Below are 25,638 nucleotides of genomic sequence, written 5' to 3'. Positions count from 1 at the left end.
CTCTCACTCAGTGTTTTATCAGATTAACTCTCAGATTAAATAAACCCGGAGCTCAGCTAAGAGGATGCCCCTACATTCTGCCTAAGAAAAACATAGATTCCAACCTGGGGAGAGTGGATGGATGAGGTTTACGAAATAATAGTTCATTAAGTGGCAGTCCTGGCTCCACTGATGTTTAGGCCAATCTCCTTCTGCTTCACAGTTTTATCTGTATAAGCCTTAGCAACATCAAAATTTGTGAGAGTACAGGACAACAAGAGAAAAAGTACATGAAGGTGAAATAAAGAAGAACAAGCAGTAAGTTTAATGTGAACAAACATCACCATAAAAAACACTGGAACAAAAGAGGGGTTTTTAAAATAACTTTTTTCAGTAACATCGAATTCCTACCCGTCTCCAAAGTCAAATGAAAAAATCTTGAATTGCCAAAAATTACTTCACTGAAATCTGAACACTTTCGTCCATATAATTAGTCATTTGAAAATACAGCTGAACAAAATATAGAGTAGCATTAAAGTGTCACAGTGCTTCACTTGATCAAAGTAATGTAGAAACACTAATATCTGGCATATAAATATATTAATTTCTTTAATTGCATTAAAATATTTTGTCTTTCATCTTCGGGTCTATTTATCTCATAATTAAGTTCCTACAAGGGAAGAAGAGAGCGGGAACAATGTTAGTTAGAGTACCCACTGGGGGAAAGACAAGTAAGACTGGTGTTACCAAGACCGAGCATAATCAACAGCAGAGATTAATAAATCTAATGCAGGAATGATTCTCTTATCAAAGCAATTCAGTCAGGGAGAATTACAAAACGCACGGCAACGTAATCAGCTATTTTTGCAGACAGCTTAGTTTCTTCACATGGAAAAGTGATTTTCAGGAGTAAATCAGTAGCGAGTTGTCTTTTAATCTGCTAATCCTAAATCGCAGTCTTTATGACCCAAAATAACAAACCAAAATTTTCAAAATTAATTAAAATAGGAGTAAGGGAAATGTATAGATAAATACATGAGAGAAGATTTATTTCCATTAAGTATTACCAAAAATTAGTTGTCTACAGTGAACTCTGGAGTTGCAGTGGCAACATACGTTTGTTTCTTGCATGGCATATTTAACGTCATTTCATACCCTTGTTAAAACTCAGAATGCATTTCCTTTACCAGAATTATGAATCTCTTCCTTGACCATAATTGCTAGTTCTGTTTTGATCATGAGATGAGCACTGTTCATCTGATATTTTGGAATACCATGCCATATATGGGAAGCATACTTCTCCCCACTATTCACTCTTGGCCTGCTCCAGCTAGGCTTGGGAGTTTCTGTTTGTGGGGTTTTTTTAATTGGATGGAAGAATTAACAAAATAATTACATTAATAATAATGTTTCTTAGTAGAACTGAGGAGAAAGGAGTAAACCAGCTGTTCGGTGAGCAGCAGAAATATTGACTCTTGGGTTTCTGAAAGAAAACCCTTCACAACCACTGTAGAGGAAGAAAAATTACTCATTGCCACCATGCAGCTCCTGCTGAGTGAAACAGAGAGATGAGCTCTGCTGGCCATTCCCTCTGTGGCCACTCCAATTACCATCCTTCCTTCTCTCTCTTTTCAACTCTTGTCAGAAAATTATTATTTCAAAGGCTTCTGCTGCACTGTGAAACTTAGCTGAAATTAGCTGATGGATTCAAAAATTGTGATGAGGAGGCTGAACAGGGAGCACGGTTTTACTGTCCTTATTTCCGTATGAAATGAGGCCAGAAACATTTGCATCTAGGTCAGCGGGGTGAAGTCACATTCTCTACCTTTTTACTCCCCACCCACCAGGCTCCAACTCACAGCTGTCCTTCAGCATCGCGTCCGGGGACAGCGGGGGCCAGTTCGGCATTGACAACAGCGGGGTGCTGAGCATCAGGCAGCCTTTGGATCGGGAAAGCCAGTCTTTCTACAGCCTTGTTGTGCAAGTCCACGACATGGCCCCTCTCCCAGCCTCCAGGTTCACAAGCACGGCCCAAGTTTCAATTATTCTTCTGGATGTGAACGACAGCCCTCCAAGCTTTATCTCCCCAAAGGTGACCTACGTCCCGGAAAACACACCAATAGATACGATTGTGTTCAAAGCACAGGCGACTGATCCCGACAGCGGTCCCAACAGCTACATCGAATACAGTCTGCTTCGGCCGCTGGGAAACAAATTCAGCATCGGCAGTATTGATGGTGAAGTGAGGCTTACTGGGGAGCTCGACAGAGAAGCCGTGTCCAACTACACCTTGACTGTGGTAGCCACAGACAAGGGCCAGCCGTCCCTTTCTTCGTCTACAGACGTGGTAGTTATTGTCCTGGACATTAACGACAATAACCCCCTTTTTGCCCAAAAGCTTTATAAAGTAGAGGTGGGGGAAAACACTTTGACAGGGACAGATTTAATACAGGTGTTTGCCACAGATGGAGATGAAGGTACAAACGGGCAGGTCCGCTACGCCATCGTGAGCGGGGATGCCAATAATGAGTTTCGGATTGATTCTGTGACGGGGGTGATAACAGTTGCCAAGCCTTTGGACAGAGAGAAAAAGCCCTCCTATACGCTGACTGTTCAATCAGCCGACCGCGGGAGCAGCCCAAGGACCAGTACCACGACAGTCAATATTATTCTGAAGGATGTCAATGATTATGTTCCCACCTTTGAACTTTCTCCCTACTCTGTGAATGTCCCTGAGAATTTAGAGACGCTTCCAAAAGTTATTCTTCAGGTGAGTATATTCCACAAATGCATATGTATCTGCTGCAATTATTATCGTGCCCCAGTATATGGTATTAAAATATACTGTCTTTCCTTCAAAATTAAAAAGGTGCAAGACAATTGAAAAGTTGTCTTTTGGCTGTAATCTAGTATGTAGTGGATGTTGGTTTGTTTTCCTTTTTATTTGTTTGGGTGGGGGTTTATTTTGTTCTGTTGTGAGTTTCGGGTTGTTTTTCTTGGTTTGGTTTGGTTTTTGTTGTTGGTTGGTTGGTTGTGATTTTTGTTTGTTTTTGCCAAAAGTTTATACTATGCCTTGAAGTTTTGTTTGGTTTTTCCTTACCTATTTTTCCACCTACACTAGGATTTCAACAACTTGCTCTATCTCTCATCTCAATATCAATTTTCATGCAACAAATCTCTCAGTCTGATCATTGCCTACATGGGATGAGGCTCTGTGCCAAATGCTGAAAGAGCACTAAATGGATACAGCTGGCAGGACATGCGATGCTTGCTTTGCTATGGAGCTCAGCCTATACCAGATCATCTGTGGTTTTCACTGAGCCCCACTAATTCTTTACTGTATTTATGCTTGAGAAAAATAAGTAATCAGCTATTTAATATTTTCAACGTACACTTTTAATCCATCACCTCAATTAAGTCATTTTACGATTACATCTAATTTATATTAGCCCTTAAAGCATTTGCCTTAATTAAATGTATTAATTTAGATTATTGTCACAGAGAATGTTTCCTCTGTCCCGATAAAATTTTACAGACCCTGAACTTATCAGTTCTTCCTATTTCTTCCCATGTGTTTGCATTACTTTTTTAGGTTGTAGCAAGAGATGACGATCAAGGCCTGAACAGCAAGCTCACTTACGTGCTGGTGGGTGGCAATGAAGAAGGAGCCTTTACTCTCTCGGCCAGCGGAGAGCTGCGCCTGGTGCAGAGCCTGGACCGGGAGACGAAGGAGCAGTACGTACTGCTGATCACAGCTGCTGATTCAGGTAAAGCAAACATGCAGTCTCTTCTTGTGAAACCTTGCCACGCGGAAACAGTGCATTCTGGTTAAGAAATAAATATTTTCATCATGGTCTGAAACTTTAGTGGATGGAGATTGTACCCAAGCTTCAGCTTAGATCTCTGTGGGGAGAACTGGGCTTACCTGCCTGATGTCAGAGGGAGTTCAGTTTTGGGGGATCAGGTTTTTATCCTCATATGTAGTTGTCTGATGTTAGTAGACTTCACTATAGATTTCAGTGGCTTGACTTTTGCCCGCCAGTAGTAAGTGGTCCTACCTAGGTCATGAGAGCATTGTGAATGGCAATTAAAAAAAAAGGTATATGTGTATATATGGCAACAAAACCCTATATAGTGTTGTCGTTGGAAATGTGCAGACATGTCAAATCAATGTCTAGAAACAGCTATGAACTACTCAGTTAATCTTACGAAAATCTTACCCCTGAGAAGCAATGACAATTTACATTTCAACATTTTAGTTTCCTGCTTTGCTCAGCATCCAGTCATATGTTTGCTCCAGAATCCCAAATGTATACCAAGTTCCCTCCCAAGTTTAAGACATAGCCATGAATTCTTTTAATGAAGATTAATTACACTTTCACTTGAGGTGTTCGAGCACAAGTTTAGTTATAGATTTTGGTATGAATATTAGTAATGAAGACATCCTGCATCATATTCTGGACTGATCTCTGGTCCCCTGCAGTCTAGTGGATTTAATTTACTTCAGAACTAGTTCTTATTTTCTAATAATAAAAATAGAAGCAAACCCAACTTGTTGACAAGTGGATACAAGTTTGTCTTCTGCCATATTGTGTGCTGTATCTTGTGTCAGTGACAATATCTGTGGCTTATATTTTCCTATTGCAGCAGTGCTCAGGTATTTCATAGTATGAGCACAGCTGAAGCTGACGTATCATTTGTCTTGTACTTTGGCTAGAGATACTGTATGCATTGTATTTTTAAGCTGGCTTTCCATTACTCTGTAGCCACAAACTGCTCACTTGTGACTTGGACTTGCTTGGGCTTGCACGTCCTTATGTTCCTTCAGAAGCTGAGGCTGGGTATGTAAGGGAAAGCAGATCCCTGACGGCTGTTTACTCTCCCAGTCCAAGTTGCCAGGAGTCAGTTACGACCGTACAGAACCCAGCCCTTCATACAAAATACCCAGAGTCTGAACTGATAAAGGGATGTCATGCGGTCAACAATTTTTGTTCCTCTTAGAAAAAGAAGGGGAGCAAGAAGTCAGTTGTACCCCATGTCTAGCACCATGTGTCAGCCAAAAGTTTGACAACAGCACAATCTTTTCCTAGACTCTGGTTCCTAAAAAATATGAAATCTGGGAGAAGATTTACTCAACCATACCAAAGGAAAATATTTGTGTTGAGAGATGTATGAGTTTCGGGTAAGCCAAAGGAAGACTTTAATATGTGAATTGAGCATGAGGCCTTCGCTGTAAGTGCCTGACAAGAACAGCAGCATGTTTCATTAGGTCCTGTGTCTAAATGTGTGGATATTATGCTGATTAAACATGACTTGAAGCTGATTTTGGTTTTATGAGGTTTTGTTTGGTTGGTTTTATTTGCTATGTTCTTATAAAGCTAACTCTAAAGTTATTATTCCCTCCTCCCAGTGTTAAAAGACAGTAACAAAAGTGTTCAGAAACAGTTGTTCAGTAGTAACTTCAAGCTAAATTAAGCTGTTCTACTGTGTTTAGGTTTACAATCTGACTGGTCCACAGTTAGTGTAATTTGGCATAGTTGTGTATAACTTTAGATAATATCTTCTGATTAGACTGAAGACTTGCTCTAAATTCATGCCATCAAGAAAACATTTTAAACTATGTTAGTTGTGGAGAGTCTCTGGCTGTGTGCTGTGAACAAGCCAGGGCTTGATGCGGCTGTGCTACACGGAAGGATTTCCCTGAGACACCAGAGACAAAAGGACAGTAAACAGAAGCCGGTCTGCCCTCAACCCAGGCTGCAGGAGGGGCGTTGCCGCTGCGCATGAACAGTCTGTGAACAGTGCCCTGCAGCCAATCACCATAGTGGGGGGGGGATGAGTGACTGTGAGTGTAACCAATTGTAGCCTGCACTTGCCGCATGGCCTTTTGGTATAGAGTATATAAGGCTTGGAAAAACGTGGTCTCGGGGACATTGATATTCAGTGTTGTTTAAGAGTTCATTAAAGAGTACGGATGGTAAATTCACATTGAATTAGACTCCTTACTCTCGCCCGGCCCGCCCGTTCGATCAAAGAGCTTATGCCGGCGTCTGGATTCGTCGAGTTTGCTACCGCCACATTTGGTAGCAGAGGATGGTTCGTTAGCAGAGCATAACGCTTCGGATCTACATATGGTAGCAGAAAGATGGATCGTTAGCAAAGCATATCGCTCCGGATCGAAATTACTGCGGTAAGCAGCGTTCATAAAAACGGAGCCAAGCCGGGGTGTGGGATAGTGTGCTTAGTCCGGTATCAAAAGACGGGCACCAGTCGAGCTGGCCACTCGCATCCTACGTTAAGACCGCGCTGATAAGATAATGGATATTGAAACAGCCGCGGCACTGCTGACGACTATTCTCTCTAAGAGAGGTATTGAATCGTCACAGGAAAAGCTAATCACATTGATTTTTTTAGCTCAGAAGTGGGGACACTTTGGGGAAGTTCCACTTTTGTTTTCCCCAACGGAATGGAGATCAGTGGGGGACACTATGTGGGACAAAACTATCAGAGGGGAAGAAGAGAAAGAAATTAAAGCTGTGAGAGAATTGTGGAAAACCGTATTAGAATCATTAGAAGTTTTGAAATCGGAACAACGTGCCGCCCTAAGAGCCGCGGAGGCGCTTGTCCCAGAACAAACCTGGACTGATAAAACTTGTCGTCCAAAAGAAAAGAGGGGCCTGTGGGCTACTCTGTGGGGTCTGCCTGCCGTTCGGGGTGGTCGCGGGGTCCCGGCTCAGCCAATACTTTCACAATCCGATCTGCAACGCGGATTAGAAACTGCGCGGCTCGTAAACAAAGAACCGGAAGTTTCCCCCTCCGAGTCTCTGGGGCAATGCGCCAAGAAGGCGGAAGTGCAACTAGTCGACTGTCCGGATGTGGGAGGTCCTGAGTGCCGCCCTCCTCCTACCGCTCCGCCTCTGCCCTGCCCCGAGCCGGACGCCCCCCCTGCCTCCGAGAAAAGCGCCGGACCGGCCGCGGCGCAGCCGCCGGGGCCGGGGCCGCCTCAAACTTTGCCTCCGCAAGCACCCGCGGAAGTTTTTTGTGAGCCTCCTCCTACATCATTGGGCTCGCCCCAAGCAGTAGAGCAGTTACTGCAAGTCATTACCAACAAGCTTGAACAACTTAACTTAAGAGTGTCAAATGTAGAGAAAAATAAGGAACAAATTGAGTTTCAAAAACCAGCTTGCCCTTCACAAACAATGCCATCAAAGGTGCCTATAGATTCTACTGACCAGCCACAGCCCCGACGTAGCAGATGGTCAGGGGTCATCAAAGATGCCATTCTAGAAGGTGATTGGTCTCCAGCAAAATTAGCCCTACCGGTAATTCAAAATATGAACACTCAGACAGCGGTATGGGAACCACACGATTGGAAAATTTTGCAGCAAGCAAAACAAACAATCACCAACTATGGTATACGTTCAGAAGCGACCAGACAAATACTGCATTGGATTTTTACCGCTGACTTATTGTGTCCCATGGACTGTCAAAATTTAATGCGCCTATTATTAACTCCAGCGCAATTCCTCCTGTGGGAATCAGCTTGGTATCAACGAGCGCAGCAAGAAACAGCAAAACACACCAGTCCAAATGACCCATTAACCAATGTGGTACCTGATGCCTATACAGGTCGTGGACAGTATGCTACCATAGAAGTTCAACTGCGATTTACAGCTGAAATTCACCGAAAAGCTGCACAACTTGCCCTAGATGCCTTCTTAACCTTACCGGGACCATTAGCTCCCTCATTCAGCGGAATACGCCAAGGCACCACAGAAGATTTCTCACATTTTATTGACCGGCTACATGAGGGAGTAATGCAAAATCCGGACTTATCAGAAGAAATGAAAAATCAAATGTTTCGGCTGTTAGCTTTTGATAATGCAAATTCAAAGACTAAACAAATATTAGCAACTCTGCCACCAGGATCATCAGTAGAACAAATGCTGACACGAGTAGCCAGATCAGAAGAACACCGAAGTGCAGAGGTGATGGCTGCCGCTTTCGAAGGGGTCATGCAGAGATCTCTCCGACAAGTTAGCCAGCAAGTCTCATCTACAATGCAACCAGTTGTAGCAGCAGTTCAGCGATCAACAAATAAATTCTGTAAATCATCATACAATTCCTGTCATCGCTGTGGAAGTAAAGAACACGTCCGAACGAACTGTACTGCAGCAGTTTGGTGTGATAGATGCCAGTCTAACACTCATGCTACAAAAATTTGCCGGAGATCGGGAAACGGTCAAGTGAGCGCGAACGGAGTGCGCGCGAGGACACAAAGAACATCTCCGAACCTGTATCACAATCAGCGACCAACTGTGAACCAGGCTTCTTTCACCTCAACAAGCCAAGCACCGCAGGAAGCCTCGGAGTTGATGTGGAGACAGCAGTAGATATAACATTGACCAATACTGCAATTCATAGAATACCAACTAATGCTAAAGGACCTTTATTTAGACAAGATAGTCTCATTGGAGGCCTATTGATTGGCCGTTCTTCTGCTAGTATCAAAGGTCTTATAGTAATACCAGGTATAATTGATGCAGATTTCACAGGAACTGTTCAAATCCTGGCCTACACTCTGCATCCACCAATTTTTATTCCTTCTGGAAGTAGAATAGCTCAGGTAGTAGCACTGGAAAACTGCCTACCAATGCTTCCAGGAGTTCCTCCAGCATCCTCAACACAAAGGCGTGATAAAGGATTTGGATCGACCGGTCCTGCAGTTTGCTTCACCTCATCAATGACTCAGCGTCCCATGTTACGTGTGCAACTATTTCAGTCTGATTCTACTGTTGTTGTAGAGGTAAATGCAATGCTTGATACTGGAGCTGATGTCTCCATCATTAGTCAATTTAAATGGCCACGAAATTGGAAACTTCAAAAATCAATCTCTTCCACTGTAGCTGGAGTAGGGGGTCAAACTACTCCAAATATAAGTGTTGATCCCATTTCCATTAGCTTCCCTGAAGGTCAATGTGTTACCCTTAGGGTGTATGTAATGGAATTGCCAAGCAGCCTTGAGGCGCTTATTGGCCGTGATGTCTTGGGTCAACTTGGTGCCGTGTTAACTACTTCACCTTTTCCTTAGTGGTCACTGGAAAGCAGTTGCCCAACCCTCCATTGACCTGGTTAACAGATAGCCCAGTTTGGGTTGACCAGTGGCCATTAACAGAAGAGCGACTGCAAAAGGCACGTGAATTAGTAGAAGAGCAATTAGTTGCAGGCCATATCAAGCCTTCTACTAGTCCATGGAATACCCCAATTTTTGTAATACCAAAAAAGAGTGGAAAGTGGCGATTATTACATGACTTGCGAAAGGTAAATGATCAAATGCAAGCCATGGGTGCTTTACAGCCTGGATTACCATCACCTGTAATGTTACCAGAAAATTGGCATATTCTAATTATAGATTTAAAGGATTGTTTCTTTACCATTCCTTTACATGAACAAGATACACAGCGTTTTGCATTTACACTGCCTTCAGTAAACAAAGCGGAACCAGCTAAAAGGTATGAGTGGGTAGTGCTACCGCAAGGTATGAAAAATTCTCCTACACTGTGCCAAATGTATGTTGCATGGGCACTTCAACCTATTCGTGCATCATGGAAACAAACAATTATTTATCATTATATGGATGATATTCTGTTCTGTCAACAAGCTGAGTTCACAGAAAGTTCCATAGTCCAAATTACGATCAAACTCAAAGAAAAGGGGTTGGTTATAGCTCCAGAGAAAGTTCAAAAGTCTGCACCTTGGAAATACCTTGGTTGGTCCATTTGTGATGCACAGATTCGTCCACAAAAAATTGAATTACATACTGATTTACAAACATTAAATGATGTCCAAAAATTGTTAGGGGACATACAATGGATTAGAAATTGCGTAGGTATTACTAACAATGATATAGCACCTCTTACTTCACTTCTAAAAGGAGGTGATCCAGCTAAGAAAATAAGCTTAGAGTCCGTGCATCTCAAATGTCTTTCTGATATTACACAAAAAGTACAGACAAATTGGTCTAGCCGAAGACTTTCTGATCGACCAATTTCCCTCCTTATTAGCAATCTAGAACATCCGTGTGCAATCATCTGCCAGTGGCAAAACAAAAACGGGGAATTCCCCATAGATCTTGCTACAGATTCTTCCTTTTGTGCCACTGTCAGATTGAAAACAGAAAATGATTTGCGATTATTAGAGTGGATTTTTCTCAGTGTCCAACCAAAATTCAGTATTCAAACGAGACCAGAAGCAATTGGAGAATTGATTCGAAAAGGAAGATCTCGAATACTAGAAATTAGCGGTCAGGAACCAGATGACATCAGTATTCCGATAAATGGAGCCGATTTAGAATGGTGGCTGAGACATTCGATGCCTATACAGAATGCATTATTAGGATTTATAGGCAAGGTACATTCACGACAACCAAAAGGTAAACTATGGCAATTCCTTAGAACAAATCAGTGGTTAGAGAGAAGCAAAGTAAAAGCAAAACCTGTTGAAGGCCTTACAGTATATACAGATGCAGGAAAACGAAAACACCAGGCAGCATGTGTCTGGCAAGAGAATAGTCAATGGAAACAGCATTTAATTGAAGGTTCAAAAGAGGATTCATTGCAGACTTTAGAGCTCACGGCAGTAATATGGGCCTTAAATAATTGGCTGAAATCTGCTTTAAATGTTGTCACAGATTCTTTGTATGTAGCAGGTGTAATACCCAGAATGGAAAATGCCCTGTTAAGACAATCGAATAATCCTCGATTAGGAAAATTGTTTGTACAATTGAGAGCTATTTTAAATCAAAGAAAAGGACCCTGTTGTGTGATTCACATCCGCAGTCATCAATGGAATCTTGGTCTAGGTGAAGGAAATCAAATTGCAGATAGTTTAGTAAGTTCAGTACAGCACATGCCTCCAACAGATAAATTCCAACAAGCGAGACAAAGTCATGAGAGCTTTCATCAGAATGCCAGAGGTCTCCAAAGACAATTCGATTTAACTTTAAATGAAGCAAGAAGTATTGTACAGGCATGTCCTCAGTGTGGAAGCCAGATGTTAGGTATAGGAATCGGTGTCAATCCTCGAGGTTTAAAAGCCTTAGAAGTATGGCAAATGGATGTGACACATGTGCCAGAATTCGGAAGACTTAAATATGTGCATGTCACAATTGATACTTTTTCAAAAATGATATGGGCTACTGCTTTACCAGGGGAAAAAGCACTACATGTATGTAAACATCTTACAGCTTGTTTTGCTGTAATGGGTGTCCCAGAAAAGATTAAGACAGACAATGGCCCTGCCTATGTTAGCCAGAAAGTTAGAACTTTTCTAATGAAATGGGGAGTGAAACACGTTACAGGTATACCTCATTCCCCAACGGGCCAAGGAATCATCGAGAGAGCACATCAAATGATTAAAGGGTATTTGAGCAAACAGAAGCAGGAAGAGTCAGATTGTCAACAGCGTTTAGCAAAGGTGTTGTTTACCTTGAATTATTTATGTCTAACTGGAGATCATGAGGAGCCTCCTGTGATCATTCATCATTATCAGATCAGACTAGGAAGGAAAAAACACTTTACCGGAATTCATGGTGAGATATCGTGATCCCACCACTGGATTGTGGAGGGGACCAGTGCCTGTTGTTTTTGATGGTGGAGGGTATATGTGTCTCTCCACAGATCAAGGTCCATTGTGGGTTCCAAGCCGAGCAGTAAAGCCGGAGTTGAAACAAACTCAACCAAGTCAACTCCCTGCAGCAGAACCCTCGGAGGTCACAGAGTGAGGTGTAACCTTTGCATTGATTTAGCTGTGACATGTATGCGTACTATAGTTATATAAGTAGATCTTTAAACACCACTACCTCTTGAGTAAGTTTATCAACACCCAGAACATCGTTTGTTATAAGTTGAGTATCTTTAGACCAAAGTTCTTGGAATTTGTTTAATCAATCCATTGCGATATTTAAATGGCAATGGAATACCTCAGGTTTATTGCAAAGTGCACTGTTTATGTTGATTGTTGTTGTTATTTGTGTGTTGTGTATAAGTTGTTTTTTATCACATATCAAAGAAGGATTAGTACACACAGCTAATCAATCCTGGCTTGTCCAAAAAGAAAAAAAAAAGGAGGAATTGTGGAGAGTCTCTGGCTGTGTGCTGTGAACAAGCCAGGGCTTGATGCGGCTGTGCTACACGGAAGGATTTCCCTGAGACACCAGAGACAAAAGGACAGTAAACAGAAGCCGGTCTGCCCTCAACCCAGGCTGCAGGAGGGGCGTTGCCGCTGCGCATGAACAGTCTGTGAACAGTGCCCTGCAGCCAATCACCATAGTGGGGGGGGGATGAGTGACTGTGAGTGTAACCAATTGTAGCCTGCACTTGCCGCATGGCCTTTTGGTATAGAGTATATAAGGCTTGGAAAAACGTGGTCTCGGGGACATTGATATTCAGTGTTGTTTAAGAGTTCATTAAAGAGTACGGATGGTAAATTCACATTGAATTAGACTCCTTACTCTCGCCCGGCCCGCCCGTTCGATCAAAGAGCTTATGCCGGCGTCTGGATTCGTCGAATTTGCTACCGCCACAGTTAGTCATGTTTTATCTAAACTAAAACATCACAGGAGAATGTCTAGCTTCTGTAGAAGCCAATGCCAAAACTTCCCTTGAGTTTGTGGAAGCAGGATGTGAACGATAGTCATAATAGATACTTAAAGTACTTTAAATATGTTACATACTTAAGAAATTCGAGGAGATCCTTGTTATGTTTGAATTAGTCATGCTGAGATCAAGCAGTCTAGGTGGTAAAGAACACTCTAGCATATGACTCGTTGGAGACCTCTTAAAGAAGCAGGTTTGTCACAATAATGTGGAACCAAGTTACAGACTCTGGGATTTCTGTCAAGCTACTCTCAAATTTTATATTACTGTAGATTACATTATCATATATAGAATGCACATGTACTTCCGTAGACATTTGGCAGCTGAGTTAGAAAATTATTATGTGGGAGGAAGCCTTTCTTCAAGAGTTACAGCTTATCAGAAGATGTATTACTTTAAAGCATACAAAACATTACAAAAGCTACCAGTATGGGTCTGTGATGGATATCCAGGTGTTCACACACTGACCTTTGCTGGTCGGTGCTTGCTTCATTAAATAAGGTAGGTCTGGCTGTACTATGAAAAAGATGGTAATGACACAGCCCTGAAATGGGTAAGAAAAATGTTTTGAGTATTATGTTCTTGAGTAGCCCCTAAACGTTTATAAAAGAAACTCTCACAGGCATGTCCGGTTCTTTGTCTAATGTAACTATTTCTTTAGAGTGTCTTAGTTTGTATTTGTTTGGTAGTGCTTCTGTTCTTAGAAATAAGGATTTTGTGTAGAGGCAATTTGACCAGAAATACAAATGCAGAACAGATAGTGCTCTTCTGTAGGAAAGCAGTGCCTGCCAAAATGCTGAAGAAAACAGACTGGTCTGAAGTTATCCACATCCGTATTATCTTTGAAAATAAATCAAGGGAAAGGTATTATAATTTGCACTTCAAGTTTGGCTTTTATTAGCTGTAATAAACAATCTTTTTGATTGTCTGTAGCAGCCCAAGGAACAGTCTTGCCATATATGGTCCATCTTATTTAGGTATTTCTTACAGATAAAAATCATGGTCGACATCCATATGCAGTGAACTCTGGAAATGTCTGGGTAGCACATAAAGAGCGAAATTCTGTCTGTCTAACCAGCTTCCCATTTTTCTTAGGATCTGCATCTCAATTTTTATAGGCTACACTAACTAGTTTAAAATGTTAAAGGACACTCTCCTGCTCCCATAGAAGTATGTGCCAACTCTTCCCTTTCTTTCAAGGAAGCAGACACAATACATGCTTAGAAGCACCTTTAGACAGAAGAACTTAGGGATTTTCAGCTTTGTTTTGGCTGTCTTCCTGATCTCCCTATACCTAATCGAGGATTTTGTTACATTTATTATTACTTAATGAACTTGTGACTGTGGTTCTTATAGTGTTACCGTGGCCTGCATACAGAGAAGTTGATGGAAGAAGAAGGATTTTTAATTTTTCATCATTTCTATGTAGAGGTACCAGTCCAAAGTATTGAGAGCAATCTGTGGCGTCAGGAAGGTGCAGCCGCTTTGGTAATGGCTGTTATTTCATCTCCGGTACCTAATGGGTTTTATAGTGTGTACTGGCAGTACATCTGCTGCATCTGTCTGTAGCAGGTGAAGGATTAGGAGATGGTGCAGCAGCAGCAGCCTGTGCTTGTGGGGCGCTGAGCAGCAGAGCTGCATGTGATGCAGTGCCCACCCCGGCTCGGCAGCCTGTGGGATTCCCAACACTGTACAGACAGGCTCTCCCAGAGCCCAGGGCTTGGTCCCGGGCACGTGGGAAGAGTTGCTGAGTTTCTAAGAGTCAAGCTGAGCAGGTCGGACAGGAATGGCTGATGAAACCATGTGCACCAGCAGCAGAAATTTGGGCGGTTGTTGGAAAAAGACATTCCCAAGCCAAGGGCTCCCCTCAGACCCAGAGAAGTCAGTCATGATACACATTGTCCTGGCCCAACTAGTCCTTAGCTTTGCTTGCTGCCCTCCACTCGGTCCTCAGAGTAGATCTTGCATGAGCAAAGAGTCTTGCCTTTGGTTCGCAAGAGGGAAAAGACTGATAACGAGTTTCCTGATGTGTGGCTCAGTGATTTGTGGCCATGCAGCCTGCTTCATGCCCAGTTTCCACAAGACAGTCTGCACAAAGGTTCTTGATTTCAACCTTGTTTTATCATCACTCTTCCCTCATTCTGACACTTCCACCCTACTCTAACTACTTCTGGGTCTCAGATACTAGACTGACACTCTAAGCAGTAGGGATTTATGAAGACATGAAAAGCATTCCTCACCAGGAGCATTCAGCATCTTCTAGAGCTGTACACCTGTTGTTTTGATCAAGAGAAAAAAAAAACACAATTCAACCACAAATTTCAGTCATCCCTATGTAGAGTCCCACTTGCAGCGCAAGCTGTAAACCAGAGTGTGTGAATTATAAATATAACGACAGGCAAAATGATGGACTGTGGAATAACTTGATAGTGTTTAGATTGCAGATGGTCCCCCAAAATGTCTGCTAACATGAACGCCAAGAAACCTACAGGCAACTATTTGAATGTGTCTTTATGGGTCTGTTTCTACCACATAAATCATTTGGGTTGCTTCGCTATACCCTACTTCATGGCAAAATGGTTGGGAAAAGAGACTTTCTAAATTTTTTTTTCACCCCATCTGGTGGGGATGCAGTGCTGGGTAAACATTCCATTCTGGCAGCATGACAAGAACTGGTGCAGACACTTTTATCATCCCTGTCTTTAACTCTTTGAGCAATTTTCTGGAGCAAATGTTAGCATTCCAACAGTCCTTCTCCTTTTATTTATTGGTTGCAGCGATGTAGAGTTGCACATCTGGAAACCTGCTAGCTGCCCAGGACTACTGTTTACATAAACTGCAACCACCATCTTTTGCTTCGGTTGGTCAGAATGGCATGTTGCCACAGTAAAACTAAGATCAAGATGTGGCGTTTCTAATTAGAAGCTGTGTTCCTGTGGGACTTTTAAAATTATTTTTTTAAAAAAAAATATATTTACCAATTTAGATAAATAGTTCTGAAAGAAATGAATCAGTGGACTGATTATTATATTTAGTTAGCTGTTCTTTGTATATATCCCTGGCCTGTATGAAAAACAACCATATGTTTTTTCTTTGGAAAATGTTGGCCCCTGGCTTATGCGTTCTTTCCTTCAAGAATGTACAAGGGCAACTAAACAGAGGTTATATCCTTCTCAGGAATTCTTTTTTGAGATAGGCTTTTGGTTCCCTTCAATCCTGAAATCAAATTAAATCTGACAACGGAGCTGAATTGTTTTTTTAATACATTTTAAGATATTTCCCAGTTCAAGGTGATAAGTAAAGGCCGACTGTATTTTCATATTAGAAAAACTGCAGCCTCCGTATTTTCTAGCAATGGTAAGAAAGAGTCTGGAGGGTTAACATTGTGTGAGATTTATGAGACTGGGCTTATAGACATTTATGCTCAACCTGTTTTCTTAGCATATGCTGTATTTCTACTTAACATACAGTCTACATTATGAAAAAATGTTACCTTGAAAGAATAAATTGTGTTTTTAAAACAAATTCAGCTATTTTTAAAACTTAGTCCTATCAAAACAAACAAGCAACTCAGAAATTTGGGTTAGAAATGTCCTGTTTTCCATGCTTTCTGTACTATTTCTAAATATACACACCACTTCAGGCTTAATGAGCTAAATGAAGCTGACTTATGCTTTCCGTGGTGCTTAGCAGTTTACATGATGATTGATCTCTTCTATGTTCTTGTTTTGTGCCACAACTGTTTCAAAATGAAAGCTCGTTTCTGTCCCAACCTCATCTATTTCTTTGGAAGTTCTTCCTCATGTCAGTGCTGAGTTGTACTCAGTCTAGTTGTAGTACTTTACTAGTTTTATTAGTTTAGCTCTTTTGCTACTGATACTATCATTTCAGTAGTTTTGCATGGTTTCATAGTTTATTCTAAATCACATGATGGGGGAACTGAAATGACAACAGGCTTGTCAGTGATTTCACAGCATTTGTTTTGCATTACCATCATCTGATATCATGAGGGAAGAGAACTGAGAGTGGCTCTTTGTAGTTGTGGGAGGCTAATAGCAGGATCTTACTCTTTCACAGAGACTAGAAACTGTTAGCACTTTTTAATTTTTCTCTAGAAGACAAAAGCTCAAAAGGTATTTAGGAAGTAGGATTATGGCAAAGTCAGTCTAATGTCCCCTAGAGAGTAATTGTCTAGGAAGAATGTATCCATGTCTATATGGTGTGACACATTTACTCCCCAAGGGAGATGAGGATTTAACCCATTGCTTCAGAGAACTGCCCCACAAGGTGCATAATCTAGCCCCAGAATACCATTTGAGGGATTTAGTCTTCTGTTTGGAGTTAAACCTTCATTATTAGATCATTATTTTCAAAACAGTTCAGCAAGAGTCTCTGGGCTAAATCCAAGTGTGTGTGTGTTACGTGAGGTGGGGTGCAGAAGAGATGTATATTCAGATTGGCAAAGGGATGTATATTCAGATTGACCAGTGCAAACTGAAATATCTGTGAAAACAATGAAAGTTTTTTCACTTAGGTTAAAAGCTTCAGCTTTAAAATGAACTCAAACCGATGGTGGCTTTTATTTGGACAAGGCAAGCAGAGTTAGAAATACATGTTAAAGATGTTTATTGTCTATAGTTCAGACATATATTTGAACTTCTAGAAAAGTCCTCAATTAAAGTGCACGCCTCTTGATTCAAACACTTCTCGCCTATGTCATTCCCTTTCTGCTATCTGTTGGGATAGCAGAGAATCCAGCGAGTAATTGACAGACATTTCAAATGGGATAAACTGCTTCTAAGCTGGGGCTTGTCAGGTGAGGTGTTGTCCATTTCACTCATTCAACAAGAGAAAAAGAAGGGAAATTATTTAAAATACTGTAACATCTTCTAATTTGCTGGTATTAATATATATAAATATATATATATAATTGACCGATTACTAAACTGTAGCCTTTAGAAGTATTATTCTTCAGAAGCAGATATTCAGAGATTTTGCTTTGACAGTCAGAGGTAAGAAGGTTCAGAAACTGGGGTGTTGGAAGTGCACTGGTTGTGGCACAACTGAGTTGAGCGAGGGACATCAAGCACAGGGTGTGCATGGTTGCGCTTTGCAATACAAAAACCCGCAGACTACCCGCACAAAAATATAGTAATGTTAATCAGGTCCAGATGGCGTTGATGAGAACTGTATAGGTTCTAACTCGATATGGATGCAAATCCCATGATTGTTTTATTGGATTTTTTTTTTAGTTTGTTGTTGGTTGGTTTTGGTTTTTGGTTCGGGTTTTTTGTTTGTTTGCTTTTAATAGAAGACAAGCAGAATCCTAGTGAGGCTAACATACTTCTCGTCTTTTAGAGTGTAGGAAAGCAAAAGATAAGATGTAATAACACAGCCAAAAATGTTAATCTGTCTACAGATATTCTTGGAATTACAGTTGAAAATATCAAGTTTTATTAGGTAATTAAATCTTTTGCTGCTTTGTATCCCTAATAAGAAATACAGAGAAATGGTAGAAACGTTCATTATTTATTAAGTTATTTTTGTTAGATGCAAATGTCAGTGAGAATTCTTGTTGTCTCAAGTAACATAATTTTACACCCGCTAAAAAGACTTAATAATCAGTGTAGGTGATGTTCTTGCTTACACTATCAAGTTGCCACATCACTGATGAAGTAAACAGGAATATCCAGTAGTTCAGTGTTGTTTCTCATTATCTAGAGTTTCTTACAAGAACCTTGTAAAAATATTAAAGGAAAAAAATAGAAATAAATGGCTACAAATAACAGTTATGGCATGCCTGTGTGTGCCATGGAGTGTCAAAGCTGATTTTTTTTCCTCCTTCTTGAAGGATTGGTTAGTCTAATAAAAACAATTAGCATCATCTTTAATGCAGGATTACAGATTTATCTGATTGAAGTTTGAAATACCTTCAGTCAAAAACGATAAAAGTATTGATCTATGGTAAGCTGAGATCAACTGCACTATGTACTGTACTGTATGGAAGACATAGTTCAAAGAATTTCTTACCACTCTGTTTTTCAAGTAACTTATCTACTTGGTACGGATATTTATTCTCCTTAATTTCCACCCACACTGGGATGGAAATTTCCATTGCGCCATTGGGAAAAAAGTCCTTTCTTGCTTTGGTTGAAATACCATTGTTTTCTCAAGTTGTGTGATTATATCTCATGTTGTATTCTGAATGCCACCCTGTGTTCACAAAAGACTCATGGGCACTTAGCACAATATGTAGCAAATGTAAATGTGATGCAGTCACTTCAGGGGTCTGCTCAAATCAGGGTGAAGTTCATTAAAAAAGCCAGTTACTGTCCTGATCCTCAGTCTCATCTCACATGCATGGTCTCAAGATCTTCTTTTCTCAGACCTACCACTGTTACAGTGCAGCTTTATCAAATGTATAATACATTGGACAGCCAGTTACGCGTTATTACCAATAACCAGTTTACTGTGAACATGTATGGGGGAGTGATGAAAAAGTGAGAATTGAACTTACGAAATACACCGGGGCACTTCAGTTTCCACGGTGCAGAAAAACGTTTTTCACTATTGATTCAAATGAATGAAAATGTGGCTGTCAGATCTTTAAGCTGTCTTCACTGTTGTCCTGGCTTTATTTTTTCTTCAACTCTATTATTTCTTCTTGATGCTAGTTTGAGGTGAAAAAAGTGGGTATATCTTGTTGAAAAAAGTTTCAGGTAGAAACTGGAAGACAAGCTAGAATATAGTGCTTAATATGTCAGATTTAGTAGATGATAAAAAATTTCAAGTAAGAAAGAATTGTCAATTTGCGAATTTTCAGGCTGTTAATTTCCTCTCTTATCTCTTCATTCATCCATCTTGCTATGATTAGTCTGAAAGCTTTAAATGAAAAGTAATTTAAAATTATTGTTCTTCTGCTTACATCATTGTTATATGAAATTCTACTTCAAATGTGCTAATGAGTTCGCTGAATGTAATCTGTTTTGCAGAAGAATAAGATAATTAGAGAAGTCATTATGCTATGCAAGGAAAATTCCTCACCCTTTGAGAAATGCTAAGATCTTAGAGTCTTGGCGATCTTAAACTATTTTTTAAATCAAATGTTACACCTTATAAATTGAATGTCTGCTAGCTCATTCTTCAAATACAAAGCTACAATTTCAGGAAGCCCTAATTGCAAGGATAAAATGAGTAAAACATGCACATATGGTCTGAACACTTATACTGCTGGTTAATCTTCACTATTTATACAGGGTGTTTTTAAAGCATAATTCAAAATCATGCATTACAGGAATTTCGCTGTGGGATATTCAGGAGTCGCAAGCAGTCAAAAATTGCCTTAGTCAGCACTCCCTGCAGGAGCCAGTTCCTCTATTTTTTCTGTTTACAGCAATAACTTATAACAAGGAGAAGTAATTTGGTGGTTTTAAGAAAACATTTTTTTAAATGTCTGTACTTTTCTTTTAAGTGGCAGTTCCACTTTCTTTGAATCTTACTTTGGTCACCAGAGGCCTTGGCAGTGCACATGGTCATGCCTACCCTCTCAGAACCTCAAGAAGTGCAGATATGGGAGGTGCACCCTTACAAATAGTCATTTACTAGTTTTTGTTTTATATTCAACTGTGAAAAATTGGCATAAGGATTTTTTTTCTGGTATGTATTTACAAGAAGGCAACTTCTCTGGGATTAAGTAAAGTTCTGGCTAAGAAACCTGCAATACCTGCATGTGTCTTTTCTGAGCACCATCTCCAGTGACCTGTACTTTAGATGTTAATAGATTACAAGTGTATGTCAAGAATTGTATGCCACATGGGATTAATGCATTGGTCTTTCGTGGAAGGAGAATGAAACCTGACAGCCACAAGTCACTTACTGGCATCTGCTCACGTCCCGTGTCCAGCTTAAGCTGTGCATGGTGGAGCAGGACTCGTTCAGCCTTTTCATGCGTTTTACAGTTTACTAAACAAAAGCATTAATGGGGAAAAATGCTGAACTGGATTAATATATTATCTACTATTTTTCAAATGAATAAGTAACAAATTTATTGTGTGTGTGTTGGTAGAAAGAGATGGTTACATGGAATAGCTTGAAGTTGTGCTAAATATATACTATACTCTTGCTTTATTGTATCTGGCATTTTCTGAATCTGTGTCTATTGTAGAAGGTCCAACTCTGTAGCAGCATGACAGCTTTTTTGCCTCTCTTGGTAAACAGCTGCAGGTAGCTTGTTCTGATGAGCAGATCAGAGGAAGAGAACAGGGGCAGGAGAATGTGCATGTACATCAGAGGTCTTAAAACTGTGTGTGCGTGCAAGTCTCACCCTTTCAACAGTGTGTTAAATATATTGCAATGTAACGTCGTGCCTGTTCAGAAATTGCAAAGCTTAGTGCCGTCATTCAGGAGTTTTGGTAGGAAACTATCAAAAATTTTAAAATTGTGTGGATAAAAACAGATGAGAGATCCCATCTTGCACCACTATTGGTAGTAAGGATTACTTTGGTGGAAACAGAGGCTGTCAAAACATGTGTGAGCATGTGCATTTGTACACATGCATCAGTCTAAATGTGACTGGACATGTCATTGCTTGAGCAAGTTTGGACTCCATGTAGTAATTTTTTTATTTTTACTTTGGTGGCTTATTTGCCCAAAAGTTAGGTCTGTTTGCTCCCAGCTTCTTTAGGCTGGGAAGATGAGGGGAAAAAGTTAAGGATTCTAATATCTGATGCAGTAAAGCGAGTTGTTTGTTTTGTTTTCTTTTTTCCTCAATAGATCTGCAGTTGTGCAAGGATTATCTGAATAGTTCCTTTGTTTTTGAAATACAAGTTCTGTTAAATCAGTTTCAGGAACAACTACTACTTTGTACTTAACTGTGAAAAACTCAGATTTGACACACTCAAAAATATGGAAAATGTAGGTTCCTGCCTGGTCTCCCTCATTCACCAGTCACCTACTCAACTGAAGGAGAGTAGGGCTAGCTTCTCAACTTTTAATTATATCTGTTTGTTAACTACTTATTTCAGCTTTTGTCTCAAAATAGATACTTTGACTAGTTATTTAAGACTTACTTAGCATGAAAAACTGAGTAAGAGGAAAATAAAATGTAATGCAGGAAGGAAAAAAGTGTAATGCAAGCTAGTAGCATTTTAACTTGCTTTATCCTCACAATTTAAAACTCACCATTTGTGTGAGGCTCAGCACACTCTGTCTGCATTTAAATGCATTTAGAAAGATTGTCTGCTTTATTGTGAGAAAGGCCTCGTTTACTTGAGTGAAAAAGTTAATACTCTGCAATAACACACACGACTTCTAGCCCTGGGACTCATTCACCAAGTGTTTGACTGGAGAAGTGAAATCCGCTTTGTTGCAAAGCAACACATTTAAGCAAAGCAAAAATTCCATGTCTGTTAAATCGCTTTCGAATTTTCAGGATAATGATGTGTTTAACTTAACACAAAACATCGTAAACTGCCTGCAGTATGAGTTTCAATTAGTCATTTAGATTCATTTTATTTAATTTTAATCCCTTTTTTTTTTCATTTTAGTGAAATGTATTGGGAGTTTTTTGCTTAAGTTTATTGTTAGTTTTCTAGCACTTACTTCTGATATTTAAATGCTGGCAAAACTTTGAGTTCCGGCTTTCCAAAAGGAATGATAGTTTTACTATCTGCTCTACTAACTAGGGCACAGACAAGACCCAGAATCCATTAAAACTTCAGACAATATGTGGATAATGTGCTGAACACATTCTCCTATTTCTAAATTTTACTATAAGCCGTACAGTACCACACAGCCAAGATAACTTCCAATAGCATCATATTTTCCTGAGTTTTCTTGAAGCATTTAAATGGTTTTGTGCATTTCCTTCAGTTGTTTGCTTTTACTGATGCAGTCCACTAAATACTCTGATCATTCCCCACTGGGGCTGGTGTCCAGCTGTGGTGTGGAGAGCTAAACATACTCTGGAGCAGATGTGTTTGGGGTTAGAGGGAGCTGAGAGAGCCTGTTCTCTTCATTCCCCAGACAAGGGTGGATGAAGATAGCATGTGGTGCTCCCTTCTTCTAAGGGTACACGAGTAGGTGAAGTCAAAACTGCCTTTAGGTGCATCTCTTTCAGATGACTTTGTGGCTAATGAACTTTGGCACAAGTTAGGGGAATGAGTGGTTTATGATGAGTTCACCTCAAAACAGTTATTGTCTTCTCTTTGCTGGTTAACCTGCATTTGGGAGGTAGAAATTGTGTCAGGTTAAATGATATTTCTCCCCACTGTCATCTTCCTATGTCTAGTTTCTTTTCTTCTACTTGCGTTGGTGCACGTAGCCAATATTTTCTCTGCTGGATGGGGGGAGCAAAAGGTTGACAAGGCTTGTTCTAACTTGTAAGCTGACACATTTCCAATGTCATCATATTTTTGTGGTAATCAGCCACAAACGAGCTTTGATGAATGGGGTAGAAGACCAACTAAGATTAGGTAAGGTAACGGTAGGTCTTTGCCAGTCCCCTCTTGCTGAAGAAGGCAGAAGTGAATGATAAGGGAGAAGAGAGGTCCTGCCCACCCCATGGCTGTTTGTTCATGTCATCTTCTCAAAGCCCAGGACTGGCCAAGACCAAGGTGGCCTCTTGTAACCTCCCCCTGTAACTCGTCCTCTGCCGTGGGCCTCCGAAGAGCAGGCTCCCAAGGTCTGCTCCTTCTCTTCATCCCCAGACACATGTTTACTTGCAAATGTAAGCAAAAAGCTTGAATTTTTGGAAGAACATCCGTGGGAAGCAATTTTCTTCCTGAACTCAGCATTACTATTTTGACACTATCCCAGGTTAATCTTTATTTCAACAATGACGTGTGGACATTTGTGGGACTGTCTGCTTAATGTATATGTACAGCTGTCACCTAGAAAATAAACTGGTCAGTTCATAGAAACAAACCACAGCACATGGATATAGCAAGTTCGAAATAGTATTATAGTAATGTCGCCTTTTAAGTTTTAAAGATTTGATGTTCACTGAACAGTCAATCCTATCTGTCCCATTTAGTTTGCATAGTTAACTTTGTTCTCTTGTCATTAATCACTTGATGGCTCCTTTATTCCTCCACCTTTCTAGGAAGCATTTTTTGACATGAATATCCTAAGCCTCTGTGAGACATGGTATTTGGGGATTTGCAAAAAACCTAATAGCATAGTGTATAATATATAATAGTATAGCACTAGAGAACTACTCTAAATAAGAGGTGTCTGACGAATAAATAGCTGCTGCTTCTGCTGAAAAATAATTCAGACTATTATGAAAAATGGGTAGAAATTTCAGTGCAAGTTCACTAAGGGAGAATCGTGTGTTTCTTGGTGGCTTTAGCCCTCGGGGCTGTTTCTAGGGGCACACAGAGGCTTGTGTGGCTGTGTACAGCAATTTTATATAGCTTGTGAACATGTCTGGTTTATTAAAAAAGTCTGGGAGGCATCCTGAGTGCTTGGCTAATATTCCAGAATTTACACAAAACTTACTATGCTTATGCAAAATATTAAGCTCCGTTTGAAGGAAAAAAGTTATGATGCTCTAGCATAATAAGAATAACCAACTTGGGGAAGATTTGCTATCGAAGCAAAATTAAGAAATCTGGGAACTCAGCCTGACCATGGAAACTACTTATTTCACCACAAATATGACATGTACAGTTTATGAAACCTACTTATTACCAGGGGCCAAATCCTGTGGTCCTTATGCAAGCACAACCTTCACTGAAAGTTCACTGAGGACGGTAGAATTTGGCCTCCAGATATTTCTTTTCCATAGAAAATTACTTCATTTGTAATTTCCTCTTCTTATATTTCTCAGTAACTGCAGAAATGTGAGCTAGTCATTTAATTTCAAGTGAATAAAATCTTCGAGGGCTCTCTGTGAATTTGCAACTCTATCTTTCAGTGTAATCGAATAAAAGAGTAAGTTTGTGGACGTGATGTTTTACTTAGACAAAAAAACCCCATATTTGGATAACTTCATAGACAGGAAACCAATGTAGATGCATGATTTTTTCCATCTAAGTAAAATGAGAATGATTTTGGGTTTTGACCTGAAGAGCAGTGACTTAGGATGTCAATATTGGACTTCTGGGATATTTCTGCCAGCAGAGCGCGGCCACAAGCTAGTACTGAATGGGATCTGAGTTACTTACATTACCTTAGTTAATTTTATTAGTATGGTGCTCAACTTTGGCTGGTATATTCACTTCTCTAAGACTAATATAAGTGTGTCCGTACTGCTCTGTGCGGTGCCTTGTAGATTCACCCAGCAGGGAAGTAGAAGTGGAAAATAATGGCACGGCATATGTAGGGGGCTGAGGCAAGGGCTGGGATTTGACCCTACAAACTCAGATTCCTCAGCTAAGAATGGGGACCGGTGCTGGTTGGAGTCAAATGGCTAAATCAAAAGCTGTGGCTTCCCGTGGCTGCCAGGTGGGACCGGGCCGGCCTGCAGAGCTGTGCTGAGCTGGTCCCATCGCCCCAGCGCTGGGTCTTCTCTAAAGGCACGGGTTGAAGGGGCTGCTGGTCCCATCGCCCCAGTGCTGGGTCTTCTCTAAAGGCACGGGTTGAAGGGGCTGCTGGTCCCATTGCCCCAGCACTGGGTCTTCTCTAAAGGCACGGGTTGGAGGGGCTGCTGGTGCCATTGCCCCAATGCTGGATCTTCTCTAAAGGCACGGGTTGGAGGGGCTGCCGCTGCAGTTTATTTTTGTGAATAAACAGACAGCATTAATTTTCTGGCGTTGGCTGTTCGTTAGCAAATACACATAAAACAATGAAGTTTGGGTTTTAACTGTGAGTTAGCTTTCTTTTCCAGACTGAATTGCATTACTGATGGTCTTTGAAAGTGACTTAACCAAAATTAATTTCTGAATTATGTATGGATTGTTTAGTCACCTGTGAAACGCAACTACTTTCAACTTTTCATTTCATTAGCTGTGAGATGAATGTCGATTAAATGTGTATGGAAGGGCAGCGCTTGATGACACAT

The 25,638-nt window shown here is 40.6% G+C and overlaps 2 protein-coding genes across 2 annotated transcripts in view; both read left to right on the top strand.

Moving 5' to 3' along the window:
* Window positions 1-25,638, top strand: part of FAT4 (FAT atypical cadherin 4) — a 154,393-nt gene that overhangs the window by 83,991 nt on the left and 44,764 nt on the right. Inside the window, exons 5-6 of the mRNA XM_065836057.2 lie at window positions 1,827-2,749; window positions 3,572-3,746. Coding sequence (XP_065692129.2) covers window positions 1,827-2,749; window positions 3,572-3,746 — 1,098 coding nt within the window. The remainder of the gene's footprint in view (window positions 1-1,826; window positions 2,750-3,571; window positions 3,747-25,638) is intronic.
* Window positions 6,018-8,536, top strand: LOC139827838 (endogenous retrovirus group K member 113 Gag polyprotein-like). Its single transcript, XM_071808076.1, has one exon. It carries the CDS (start codon window positions 6,297-6,299, stop codon window positions 8,370-8,372), a length of 2,076 nt encoding a protein of 691 aa, XP_071664177.1. The 5' UTR covers window positions 6,018-6,296; the 3' UTR covers window positions 8,373-8,536.

The sequence above is a fragment of the Patagioenas fasciata genome, chromosome 4, assembly GCF_037038585.1.
Source record: "Patagioenas fasciata isolate bPatFas1 chromosome 4, bPatFas1.hap1, whole genome shotgun sequence".
Classification (NCBI taxonomy): Eukaryota; Metazoa; Chordata; class Aves; order Columbiformes; family Columbidae; genus Patagioenas; species Patagioenas fasciata.
This window is presented reverse-complemented; position numbering and strand designations above follow the sequence as displayed.